The sequence below is a fragment of the Acomys minous genome (genome assembly GCF_964271855.1).
Source record: "Acomys minous genome assembly, chromosome: 18".
Lineage (NCBI taxonomy): Eukaryota > Metazoa > Chordata > Mammalia > Rodentia > Muridae > Acomys > Acomys minous.
In genome coordinates this window covers 65,218,832-65,231,306 of record NC_140501.1, presented here as the reverse complement: position 1 = coordinate 65,231,306, position 12,475 = coordinate 65,218,832, and the positions used below count along the sequence as shown (strand labels likewise).

The window sequence follows — 12,475 nt, the reverse complement described above, 5'->3', positions numbered from 1 at the left end:
AAAAATGAAACTGAATTTGGATTTTTATGCTGGGTATGGTGGTGTCCACTTGTAGGTGCTTGGGAGGTTTGAGGCAGGAGAATTGCTTGAGTCCTGAACCAGCTTGGAGATGTCTGCACAAAGTCTTTAAACTAAATCATTTTGATTTTGTCCTTTAACTCTAGAAAAATCATGTAATAGCCACAAGATGGGACCATTTGACAAAAGGGCGAGCCGGAGAGGCAGCAGTCAACACCTACATCTATGTATCCTCACGTGTATATATACCTCAATAGATGGATTAGAACCATAAGGGTATCCAACCACCAGGCCGGGACAGGATGAGGGCAAAGGTCAGGTGGTTCACTGTGACATCATCATCATCATCATTATTATTATTATTATTATTATTATTATTATTTTGGTTTTTTGAGACAGGGTTTCTCTGTGTAGCCTCGGCTGTCCTGGACTCTTGTAGACCAGGCTGGCCTTGAACTCATATCAATTTGCCAGACTCTGCCTCCCAAGTGCTGGGATTAAAGGCGTGCACCACCACACTCGGCCCCACTGTGACTCTGTGTTTTATTTCACTGTTCTCCTGGAGACCCATAAAGCAGGCCATGCAGGAAGTAGGCTTTTCTTGCAGACCCAGCTGTTTGTTTTCAAGATAATCAAAAGAAACAAATCATAGGAGCCGGCATGCCAAAAGCGAGTTTTAATACACTTCCTAGGCTCCTTCCCTACTCCCCCTCCCTCAGCCCCCTCAGTGTGCATGCTCTGGAGACCAGAGAGAAAGGCTTTTCATCAAATTAAAATGTAAAATGCTTTCTTTTCTTACTGCCTGGTGACCAGGGCTATTCTGCTGACTCAGCAGTGAATAATCAGCTTTGACCTAAATAATAGAATAACTCACAGCGCTGTGGTTGCACAAGCAGGTCCGAATCTGCACTTCCTTCTTTCCCCCTTGCCCTCGCCCCCCCACCCCCTTCCCGGCTCTAGGCAGGCTCCTTCTGCCTCTCTGCCCCCACCCCCTCCCCAAATCTGGCCTGTCCCAACTTCATTTCCCTTCAGATAGCTTCCAAAAACGGTCCCAGCACGGACCTGGGTCCTCTTCTCCCTCCCTCAGCAGACACCAGCCTTGGCCTTTGCCGCACCCACTCTCCTTGCTGGACCCTGCATTTTAGACCAGTGACTGCTCCACAGAAGGTGGCCTTTCTTCAAAGCTCTCATGCGTGACTCAGCTCCAGTCATCGGCCAAACGAGACGGTGACAAGCAGAGTTTCCTGTGTAAACGCCCCACCCCCACCCCCATACCCACGCTTTCTGCGGCGTCTCCTAAAAGCACGGAGACGGGTGACTGCCTGCCTCCTTCTCCAAAGTGCGCCCATGCTATGTGACACAGCTGGCTTGCTGACACCTGATGAGAAGATGGGGTGCACTGGATGATGGTGGCAGTGGTAGGAAGAAGGGGGTGCTGGGGTAAAAGGTGTCATAATGGCAGGGTGTCATAATGGTCGGTGGCACCCTCACCCAAGATGAACTCAACCCCCTTGGACCCGAGGCAGGAGAACTGACACATTCAAAGCTAGGCTACATAACTTAACTCAAGGGTGGCTTGGGCTATGTGGGAGAGCTCTGTCACAAGGCAGCGGGGTGGAGTTCATCAGAGGTGATGATGTAATGCCTGTGACTTCAGCATGCGGAGCCTAGGACAGGGAGAAGGCTACGAGGGTTCAAGGTTTTGAGGCCACCCTGGTCAATACAGTGAGTTTCAGGATGGCCCGATCTATGTATTGAATTTCAGGCTAGCCAGGGCTACATAGGAAAACCTTGTCTCCAGGCAGATCTCTAAGTTGGAAGCCAGCCTGGTGTACAGAGTGACTTCCAGGACAGTCAGGGCTACACAGAGAAACCTGTCTTAAAAAAAACAAAACAAAAAAGAAAAAAGTTTTAAGAAAAAACAACCTTGTCTCAAAAGTTCCCCTGCCTCACACCTGGTGTGGTGGCATAAGCCTTTAATCCCAGCACTCGGGAGGCGGAGGCAGGCGGATCTCTGTGAGTTCGAGGCCAGCCTGGTTTATAGAACGAGTTCCAGGACAGCCAGGGCTACACAGAAAAAACTTGTCTTGGAAAAAAAAAAGTTCCCCTGCCTCAAAGAGGCCAAGCATTGTACATCACGGCACTCATAGGCTACGGAAGTGGGCTTTAACAAAATCTTAGCACGGGAGTCAGAGCTTGTGGTTGTAGCACCAGAGAGGCTGAGGCACAAAGATTACCACAAGTCTGGGGTCAGCCTGGGCTACATAGCTGATTCAAAGCTAACTTGGGCTACATAGAGAGATTCCCCCATCTTCCAAAACAAAACAGCATTCAGCAAACCAGAAAACAGACCCTCAGTACACAGACTCAAAGCATCTGGGACCTGTCCCCATCTCTACTGGGCCCCTAACGGAAGTAGGAGGAATAAATTTGTGTTTTAAGATTTTTCCGCTGGAATAATATCTGGAGTCATATCTCAAGGGCAGTGAAAAACTATTCTCAGAGGACAAGACTGGCTCTGTTCGGTTGGGGGCAGTTTCCTTGCAGCCTGCCTCTCTGGGGTTGGCTAGGGAAGAGTTCTTCTTACCACCTGGGAGGGTGCGAGCCTTCGCCCACGGCCTTGCACAAAGACCTCACCACTCCAGGGTCTTTGTGCAAAGTATCAAACCTGTGACCCGTCTGTGGTAAGGGAACTGCTCTCCTAGGGGAGGGGCCACGCAATCTCGGAGTTCTAGAAGAGGGTCAGAGGAGCCCTCTCGTCTGAGACTTCAGCAGTATCAGCAGAAAGGAGGAAGCAGCCTGTGTGCATGAGACACCGAAACAGCAGCGGCCAGCACTCATGCACTTCCGTCCTCCTCCCCTTGTTAGGTTGGCCGACGGGAGAAACAGCAACCTTTCCTGCATTCCCACGCTGTTACAGCTCCAAATGCTGCCATGAAGCGAGTCCAAGTGGCTCATACATCCATAAACTCCAACTCCCCTGCAGGGGGACCCTAGGTCAGAAAGCCCCACCCTCCTAACAGACACCTTCCTGAGGCACACACAACGTTACAAGTTAGGATCGTTATCTTTTAAGGAGGCAGACTGCTACTCCACCAAGCCACCAGAATGCGTGGAACAGAGTTGAGGGTGTTAGAAGCCTGAATCTGGGGCATACACTCCTTTACCTCTGGATCTGTAAGCAGGCCGGAATAAAATACTATTGCCTCTGAACAAGGGTTTCAGGCGGGCGTGGTGGTTGGCGCACGCCTTTAATCCCAGCACTCGGGAGGCAGAGGCAAGCAGATCGCTGTGAGTTCGAGGACAGCATGGTCTACAAAGTGAGTCCATGACAACCAAGGCTACATAGAGCAACCCTGTCTCAAAAAACAAAACAAAACAAACAACGATTTCAGCTGTACACATCACCTTGCCTCAGTGTGGTATCTACGTCAGGGCCCAACCTTCACTGCCAAACAAGGCAATCTGGCTAAGGTGTCATGCTTGTCCTGGGGGGTTGTCTAGAGTGGTGGGTGCTCCCTCCACATCGCACCAGCAAGACAGAAGGACAATGCTTAGATCTGGAAATGAACAGCAAGGCCGGTCCCTACCCCGTCAGAAGCTTCGAGAAGACAAAGCCTGAGGCAACTCTGAAACCTGCAAACAGTTGCTTAAGGAATAAGCATTGGAGTAGATACAGAGTAGGCCAGCCCACGGGGATCACCGCTCTCACAGCCGCCCCTGGGGAGACCTAAGAAGCAGGCTCCACAGCACCTCTCTCTCAAGGATCTGCTGGTTCCACCTCACCGGCACCTTCCCATCCTGAGTTCACCACAGCCAGTTAGGCCCTAGCCACGTCTACAAGGCTTTTCCTCCACTTAAAACAAGCAGGAGAAACGAAACGAAATGGCCCATCCGAGCCAGGCACAGAATCAGGCAGGTTTCTGTCACTTTGAGGCCAGCCTGGTTTCCTTTTTTTTTAGCTCTAGGAAAGCCAGGCCTTGCACAGAGAAACCCTGCCTCAAGAAACAACTAACAAACAAACAGAAATTACCCATCCAGGGCATGGACAAGGGACAAACTCTCTGCCAACACAGTTCAAAAATGAGTGTGTGGTGGCGATTTCTAAGACGCCACTGCAACTGCCTGCGGGGAGGGAGGCTGTCAGGGTCTTACTCTCAGCGCTGGGAGCCAGCCCCTGCTGTGCTGCAAAGCCAAGGACTCAGAGGCCCTGAGTCCGCCTCTTAAAGAAAGCCACTTGCCCTTGGCTCTTGGCTCTTGGTCTCCTGATGTATCTATCCTAGGAAAGTGATAACAACCGCCCAGCTTACCTCATGGGTTTGTCATGAGGTAAATCAGATAGCAGAGGTGAAAGTGCTAATATGAAGAACTCTGGCACCAAAAGCCACTGTTATTTGTGATAGGCTCTCACTGTGTAGCCTAGGCTGGCCTCCGGGTAGCCTAGGCTGGCCTCTAGCTCCATAGCCTCTACCTCTGCCTCCCAAACTTACAAGTTTTGTGCCACCATATTTGGCTTTCTACACAACACTAGGTAACTATGGAGGACCCACTCACCCAAAACACATTCCTATGGACTAAAAAGGAAAGGTGTGTGGCGTGGCAGTGGTGGTGGGAGATAAACCAAGGCATGCAGGCCACCAGGAAGACTGAAGGAGGCTGAGGTGTTACTTACTCAAACAGACGGCGGCCAGGAGTCGCAGGCCGGACTCCGGGGGGAAGCAGGAAGGGAAGAGAGGCTGCAGCACATAATTGGAGAAGGTGAGGGCGATGACAGCTTGGTTGGTGGGGTAGATCACCAGCACAGCGATCCATAACCTCAGGAACCTGGGGGAAGAGCAGAGGAAATCACTGGCTGGCATGGCAGGGCGCCGGAGGCATCGGCAGAAAATCCAGGCAAGAGGCCCGGAAACGGGGGTGGGGGTGGGTTTGGGGGACTTGAGCAAATGAGCAAATACCAGTGGGTTAAAGGTGCATTTCCTCTTTAGTTTCCAGAGATACTGAAGAGGCCTGCCCTACCCGAAATGAGACCCTAAAGCCCTTTGTAAGGTGTGATAAAGAAGACCTGTGCACATTACAGCTGGCGTTTGAGCGCTCTTTCTCCTTCTCTGCAGCTTTAGCCAAAGGTGGGAAAAAGAAATAGTCAACCCCAGGGCTCTGACAGCAAGAACACTCCGAGGGTGTGGCTACATAGGCAACGGACAGGGAGGCATCAAATAAGAATTTGCAGGAAAAGCACCTTGCCCGTTTTTTTGGCTCTTCAGTGGTGGTCGAGTCCCACAGTCAGGGTCAGAGAAATCTAGAAAAGCCAGGGGCGTGACTGAGGAGGGCGTGCACTATCGTTGGCTGTGTAAGGAGTGGGGATGTTTCCTCTTCAGGAAGTCACTCTCAGGTGTCACCGTCTAGGGCTTTCTCTTGGTGATTACTGTCCCCCCTCCCCCAGAACTCTGTGGTCAGTGTGGACATCTGCTTTGTTTATAATCAAGTTCAATGTGGAGATAAGAATTGTAACCTGGTTCATGTACGAGATTCTACGAGTGAGGACACACTGGGGAACAGACCTGACCCTTCTGTCCCATGTTTCTCCTTTTCCTCTGCCGGTGGCACCCACCCTCAGCGCATGGGCCCCGTGTTTCCCAGGATAGCTATGAGCATGACATTCTTAGGCAACAGTGTGATATCGGTTATGCCAAAAGGTTGGGCATCGGTGTTAGACCCTCCGCTCCTCCAGATTTGCTCACCCAGCCAGTCCTCCGAAGATGTCCTTGACATAGGAGTAATCGCCTCCAGATTTGGGGATGGTGACACCTAGCTCAGCGTAGCAGAGGGCTCCCACAGCTGTGATGACACCTGTCACAATCCAGACGATGAGAGCAAGGCCCACAGAGCCAGCGTTCTCCAGCACACCCTTCGGCGAGACAAAGATCCCGGAGCCGATGATGTTCCCTGCACAAGGCACAAACACACGGCGAGGTCAGGACTGTCGGCATCTGCAGGGACAGCTAGCTCATCTCTGGGCCGACTCCTCAGCATCTTTAGGTGGTGGGTGTATTCAGCCGGGATTCCCACTTGAGTTTCTTCTTTAATCTGGTTCTAAAATGTGTCCAAGATCTCCAGGCAGGCGTGTTCAGTAATAATGCCTCCTAGAGTGGGGTGAAGGGCAGAGGACTGACAAGGAACTTATGAGGCTAGTTTGCTCCTCAGAAAAATCCTATGGAGTCAGATAATATTGCTCACAGTTTCAGCAGAAGAAAATTAGTCTGGTGGGGGGGGGGAGCGAAGGAATCTTGTGAGGCTTTGCAGTGGGGGGGGGGGAGCAAATACTGAACCCCAGGGTGCTCTAGCCACCTGCTCTAGCCAAAGTGACAGGCTCTTAGAATTGGCTAAAGAGATAGGACTAGAAACACTATCTTCCCAGACACTATCTTGTCCACTAGAAAGCTTCAAAAATGAACCAAAGGGCAAATTCTTTTGGTCAGATTGTGGCCACACACCGTGACGATTTGTGACTATGGGCTGGCTATAGCGCCGACACATAGTTGGGAATCCCAACACTTGGGAAGATGAGGCAGGGGGATCAGGAGCTCGAGGCTAACCTGGGCTACGTAACGAGACCCTGCCTTAAGACTACACAAAACATTTATGAGTGGAGACAGCCCTGGAAACTGGTTTCTACATGGGCGCAACAGCCCCACCCTCGTTGGAGAACAAGAAACAGACCTATAAAATGGCTGCAGTCGTCTAGACGTGACCTGTGAGAGTAGAATACGTGCTAAGCCTCAGCACTGCAGTCCAGAGGCTTCCCTCTCTGTGACGTCATGTGACCCTCAGATCACCTAGTAGAATTCAGGGACGAAGGACAAGGATGGGACTTCTCTCTCCACTTCACTGACCAAAAGAGGAAGGGACCGTGGGGTTAAGTGGCTTTCTCTAAATCCCTCAGCCACTGATGGGTAAAATCAGATCCTGAAAACTGTCTCCTGATGCTTAATCTGGTGCTGTTTTCACTAATCTACTACTGCACGCTCAGGGGTGGGAGGCCTCTCAGAGAGGCCAGCAGCAAGCACAGACAGGGGGCTCTCGGGTCATGTGCATTGGGCAGGGCAGGAGAAGGGTAGGGACAGCCCCTGACACATGGCTTCCCAGTTGGCTTCCTTCATTTCTACAGTGAAGGTGAAAATGACAGTCCTCAGGTGATTTGAAAGCTCCCTCGGCGCTTCCCAGCTCCCTACTCAATGCCGGAGGGAAGAAGTGGAGGCTGCCAGATCTAGGTGAGAAAGCAGAACTAGAGAGCTTGCCTCAGCCCAGGGAGCCACCTTTTCCTTAGTGGTTTGGGACCAGTGAAATAACAAGTGCTAAGTCTGGGCCAGAGAGATGGTTAAGAGCACAGAGCTTACAACCATCTGTAACTCCTGTCCCAGGGAATCCGAAGCCCTCTTTGGGGGCACTAGGCACACATAGAGGGCATCTGCATACATGCAGGCAAAACATTAATAACACATAAATAACAAATCTTTTTTAAAAATTCTAAAAGGATAAAGTTTTGTGTTCCACTTTCCAAATCCAGCCAGAACTCAACCTCAATTCAGTTCTAAAACATGCACCTCCAAGCTAAAATCTGTTTTTTTTTTTTTCTTTTCTTTTGAGATGAAGTTGAGCAATGAGTTAAGTTAGCTAGCTTGGAACTTGATGCATAGACTAGTGGACCAGCCTGTCCTTGAACTTGCATCCATCCATCTCTTTCTGCTCTCCGAGTGCTAGGATCACACACAGGTATGCAACCCGATGCCTGGCCCCAAAAGCCAATCTGCAATCCAGGGCCAGGCATACAGTTATGAAGTAAGAATACTCACAAGGTAACCCTCTATTCCTCTCAGATGTAAAATCTGCTGTTAGATTTCAAACTAAAAAAAAAATGCAGTGTTAAATAGGATGCTTAGGCGTGACATACACACATCATATACCATATATGCCAGATAGCACATATGTCATATATGCATTCTTCTTTCAAACACATTTTTTTCTTCAGTGATACATACAGAAAACAACAACAATGACAACAACAACAACAACAACAACAAGGGGAGGACCAGCTCCTCAACATCAAGCTCAAATGTAATCAGTCAGGCCAAGGAGAGGCAGACGAAAGGGGTCGGCTCTTGCGGACGTTTCTGTTTTCCTTCTTTACATGCTTATGCGAAGTCTTCTGATAAAACAGAAAGACGTCTTTGCCCACACACATTCCATGTGACACCCTCCCCCACCTCTCTCTTTTTCTGAGACAGGGTTTCTCTGTGTAGCCTTGCCTATCCTGAACTCGCTTTGAGGACCAGGCTGGCCTCGAACTCACAGAGATCCGCCTGCCTCTGCCTCCCGAGTGCTGAGATTACAGGCACACGCCACCGTGCCTGGCTATGATCTGCTCTCTATGGAGATTAAAAGACTGTCACCCGGTATTCCAGCCCCCAGGACATGGTCACTCTGTCAAATGATCCTTCAAATTGGCCAGGGTGGCTCACACTTATAATCCCAGCACTCAGTAGGCCGAGGCCGGAGAGTGGCCTTGAGTCTGAGACCAGTTCAATGGTCTCAGTGTTCAACTCTGTGTTCAAACCAAACCAAACCACCCGCTAAAACTAAATGTGCCGCTGCTCCCTGGAAGGCAGGAAGCTCCAGGAAATGAGAGTCGCAGAAAGAGGACAGTAAATTCCTTGCCTATCTGGGAACTATCCAAAGAGGGATATAAAGGGCATTTCACAGCCATCCAAGAAGAGATAAATAGCACAGAGCTTAGGAAACCAGCTCCAGGGCTAGAAAAACAGCCACTACCAGGAGAAAAACAAGGGTCGACTTTGGACTTCAGGTTGAGAAAGGGAAATGGCCAGGTGTTTCCTGGAGCTGGGAAGGGCAGTTTCAGTGGGAAGGTGGAGAGTCCTGTCAAAAGCTCAGGCACGTTCCACTAAGGGTTCTGGAAAACAAACAGCTATATGGACGAACCAGGACCATGAGTACTTCGGCCGCCTCTGGGACTCTGGGAGATGAGACGTACAGCATTACCTGATCTTTGAGGGGTCTGTGGCCCAGTTATTTCTCAGAGGAAACAAGGGAGGTGCTGTTATCCCATTTTCCCAGTGCAGCTGATTTAACAGTATCTGGATTGGAGGCTGCATCTTTCACCTCTGCTTTAAGGCCATTGTGAAAATAAAAGACTTTCCCACATATGTGCTCCATCCAGCCAACTGGAGTGGTCTTATACAGCAGTGGAAGGCAAAGCCAACTTCCTCCCCTTGGTCCAGTCCTGTCTGTCTGCAGTGGGTGACGTAAGCATCCATGCTAAGTACTTTGGTTCTCAGAACTGCTTTCTTATAAAGGTTACTATCCGGTCTTCCTTGGATGATCCATTGTTTTTATTTACTTTTGTGAAAACTGAGGCTCAGAGAGAGAGAGAGAGAGAGAGAGAGAGAGAGAGAGAGAGAGAGAGAGAGACTTTTGTCAAAGTCACATGCTGTGTAAGCAATTCAGTCTGGTGGAGAGGCCAAGTCATGAGGCTCATCAGACCAGGGTGTCCTCCAGACCCCACGCTGCGCCTCCTTTGTCAACAGCACCGCACACAGCTCAGCCCCAGGGCCTTTAAACTTGTGCATTGACCAAAGGAGGCTCTGAGACAGGAAAACCAGGAGTCTTTTTATCTTGATTGGAGTCTTTCTTGATATAGTTGACTTCTCTAGGGATTCCCCCCCTCCCTTGTTTTACTCTTAACTCCATTGTTTATAGCAGTGGTTCGCAACCTTCCTAACACAGCCACCCTTGAATACAATTCCTCATGTTGAGGGGGGGTGACCCCCCCAACCATAAAATTATTTTCATTGCTACTTCATAATTATACATTTTTCTATTATGAATTGTAATGCAAATATCTGTGCTTTCTGATGGTTTTAGGTGACCCCTGAAGAGGTCACAGTCCACAGGTTGAGACTGCTGGTCTAGGAGGTCACTTAAGAATGGGACACATGCTGGGTCGGGTGGTGCACACCTGTAATCCCAGCATGGAAGAAACAGGGGCAGGTGATCTCTCAGCTCAAGGCCATCCTGGTCTATAAATTCTAGGACAGCCAGGTCTAAACAGAGAAACCCTGGAAACTCTGTCTTAAAAACACAACACAAAAACAAACAAAAAGAACATGATGCATACCTGTCTGGTAATTCCAAGGGGCCTGAGGTCAGGGCCTTAACCCTGCTCCCGCCCACCATGCCTAACACAGCAATCACCGTTCAATCGTTAGTGAAAGCTCGATTTTAGGATGCCTGGACAATGAGTCTAAGCTTAACTTGTTCTGTCAAAGAAAAGCCGTGCAAACTGCTTCATTAAAAAAGAGGCCAAGTTGCATCAGTGGGCACGTCCCCATAGGAAAACTGCCAGAACCGAGAAAATCCTCATTTGCTGTGAATAATTGCTAACTTCCTCACCCGTGTGCCAACACCCATGTGACCCCTATTATGGCATTACTCACACTCAGGCTTGTTCACACTAGGATGCTCTAGCCCTCAAAGAATTTCCTAAGGAGAGAAATTACAGACCTGTAATGCTCAGTAGACTTACAGCAAGAAGACCGTGCCTTTCCGTACTCATGCTAGACTGCAAGTCTGGCCACAGCTTCCTGCCGGGTATCAGGGCGGAGGCCATTGCTAAGATTTGCAGAGAAAGCAAGTGAGTGTGATTTGTGTTTCTCCAGTGGATGGGTAAGAGAACACCAGAGCGTTCAGACCTTGGGGATGGTGAGGAGGCAGGAGCCTGGAGGCAGGCTTTAATCCTCACACCCAAACCGTGAGTTCCCTAGGCACCTTCCTCTGTACACACTTTGCCATCAGGACTGTACAAACAGCTTCTGGGGGGTGGGGGTGGGACAGCAGGCCAAGATGCTGGCGCATGCCCTGTTGGGTTGCATATCCTGCAGATTAGAGATGCAGGTGGCACCATGTGACTCTGCAGTTCTGAATTCCTCACCAAAGTGGAGACTAGACTCAGAGGAGCCAGGGCCCTCGCCACTCGCAGGCCACGAGACTCCAGTTTTCCTGAGACTCGGTCCTTTCATGTTCACAGTGGGAGTAACAGCTCTTGCCCCGCTTACTTTGCTGTGGGGATCAAGGCAGCTTATACCTATGTAAGACACTCTATAATGTATGAAATGCTAAAAAAAAAAAAAAAAGAATTAATGACTAGCATTTGTAGCAGTAGAGACAGCGGCCATCCAGAGACGAACGCAGCAGATTGGCTTTAAAGGCCTGGCTACCAAACAGCACTGCAGAGCCAACACCGCGAAGCATCCTCTGAGTCATTTGTCTGCTTGCCTAGGTATAATTTTTAAATGCTGCAGGGGGGGCGGGCAGCAGGTAATTGCATCTCAAGAAGTATTTATTGACCGCCCACTCTCTACATGCTTGCTTTGAAAGGTCACTGCGAAGTACTTGTTCATACATGGTCCTTTTCACGAAGTCGAGGGAGCCAACCACCACCCACCAGTCACTGAAAGACAAGCATTGCGGCCTCAGGGGCTACAGGGCCGAGCCCTCGCCTGTTCCTACCAGGGACCCACACACTACCCAGCATTCCTGTCTGCTCTGGTGGGTTTTTTTTTCTCCTACCTCCAGGGGATTACTAATAATGTCTGGAGACACTTTTAGTCTTCACACTGGGGTGCGGGTACCCCTGGCACTTAGGGGGTCAAGGCCAAGGATGCTGCTAAGGATCCCACAGTGACCAGAGAACTTTCTGTAACAAAGAAGGACCTAGCCCAAGAGTCAACAACGTCAAGGTTGAAAAAGGCCGTCATCTTCCTTCCAACTTCAATGTCAAGGTCTGCCGAATCCCAAACAGCCCTTTCAGATTCAAAGCTGGATTTTGTTTTACTTAGCCAAGCACAAAAAATGTATTATCTGTGGGCTGGAGAGATGGCTCAGGGGTTAAGAGCACAGTCTGCTCTTCCAAAGGAGCAGGGTTCGATTCCCAGCATCCACGTGGCAGCTCATGGCTGTCTGTAACTCTAATTCCAAGGATCTGACGCCCTCACACCAATGCACATATAATAAAATTATATAAATCATTTAAAAATGTATTACCCATGGTACTAACTAATCTTTAAATAAAAAATTATAGCAGAAATGTAACAAGATTTATTGCTGATTGCTGTAATGATTTGCGCACTTTAAGTTATTTTTTATTGGTTTACTTTTCCTTCCGTGTATGTGCATTTGCAATGGATGACCTTCAGGAGTTGGTTTTTTTCCTTCCAACAGGTCAATCTTAGGGATTGAACTTGGGTCGTCAGGCCTGGAGGCAGGTGTATTTACTGAAGTATCTTGCCAGCCTTAGCTTAACTATTTTTTAAGACAGAGTCTTACGGAACGCAGGCCTAGAACTTGTTTTATGTTCAAGGATGACCTTAAGTTCCCAGTCTTCTGT

The 12,475-nt window shown here is 49.4% G+C and overlaps 1 protein-coding gene across 2 annotated transcripts in view; it reads right to left on the bottom strand.

Annotated features, from left to right (window-relative positions):
• Positions 1 to 12,475, bottom strand: part of SLC7A8 (solute carrier family 7 member 8) — a 58,232-nt gene that overhangs the window by 33,245 nt on the left and 12,512 nt on the right. For both annotated transcript variants that reach the window (XM_084767303.1, XM_084767304.1), the window contains 2 exons: positions 5,757 to 5,961; positions 4,691 to 4,842 (listed from right to left, as the gene is read on the bottom strand). In XM_084767303.1, the coding sequence (XP_084623429.1) occupies positions 4,691 to 4,842; positions 5,757 to 5,961 (357 nt within the window). The remainder of the gene's footprint in view (positions 1 to 4,690; positions 4,843 to 5,756; positions 5,962 to 12,475) is intronic.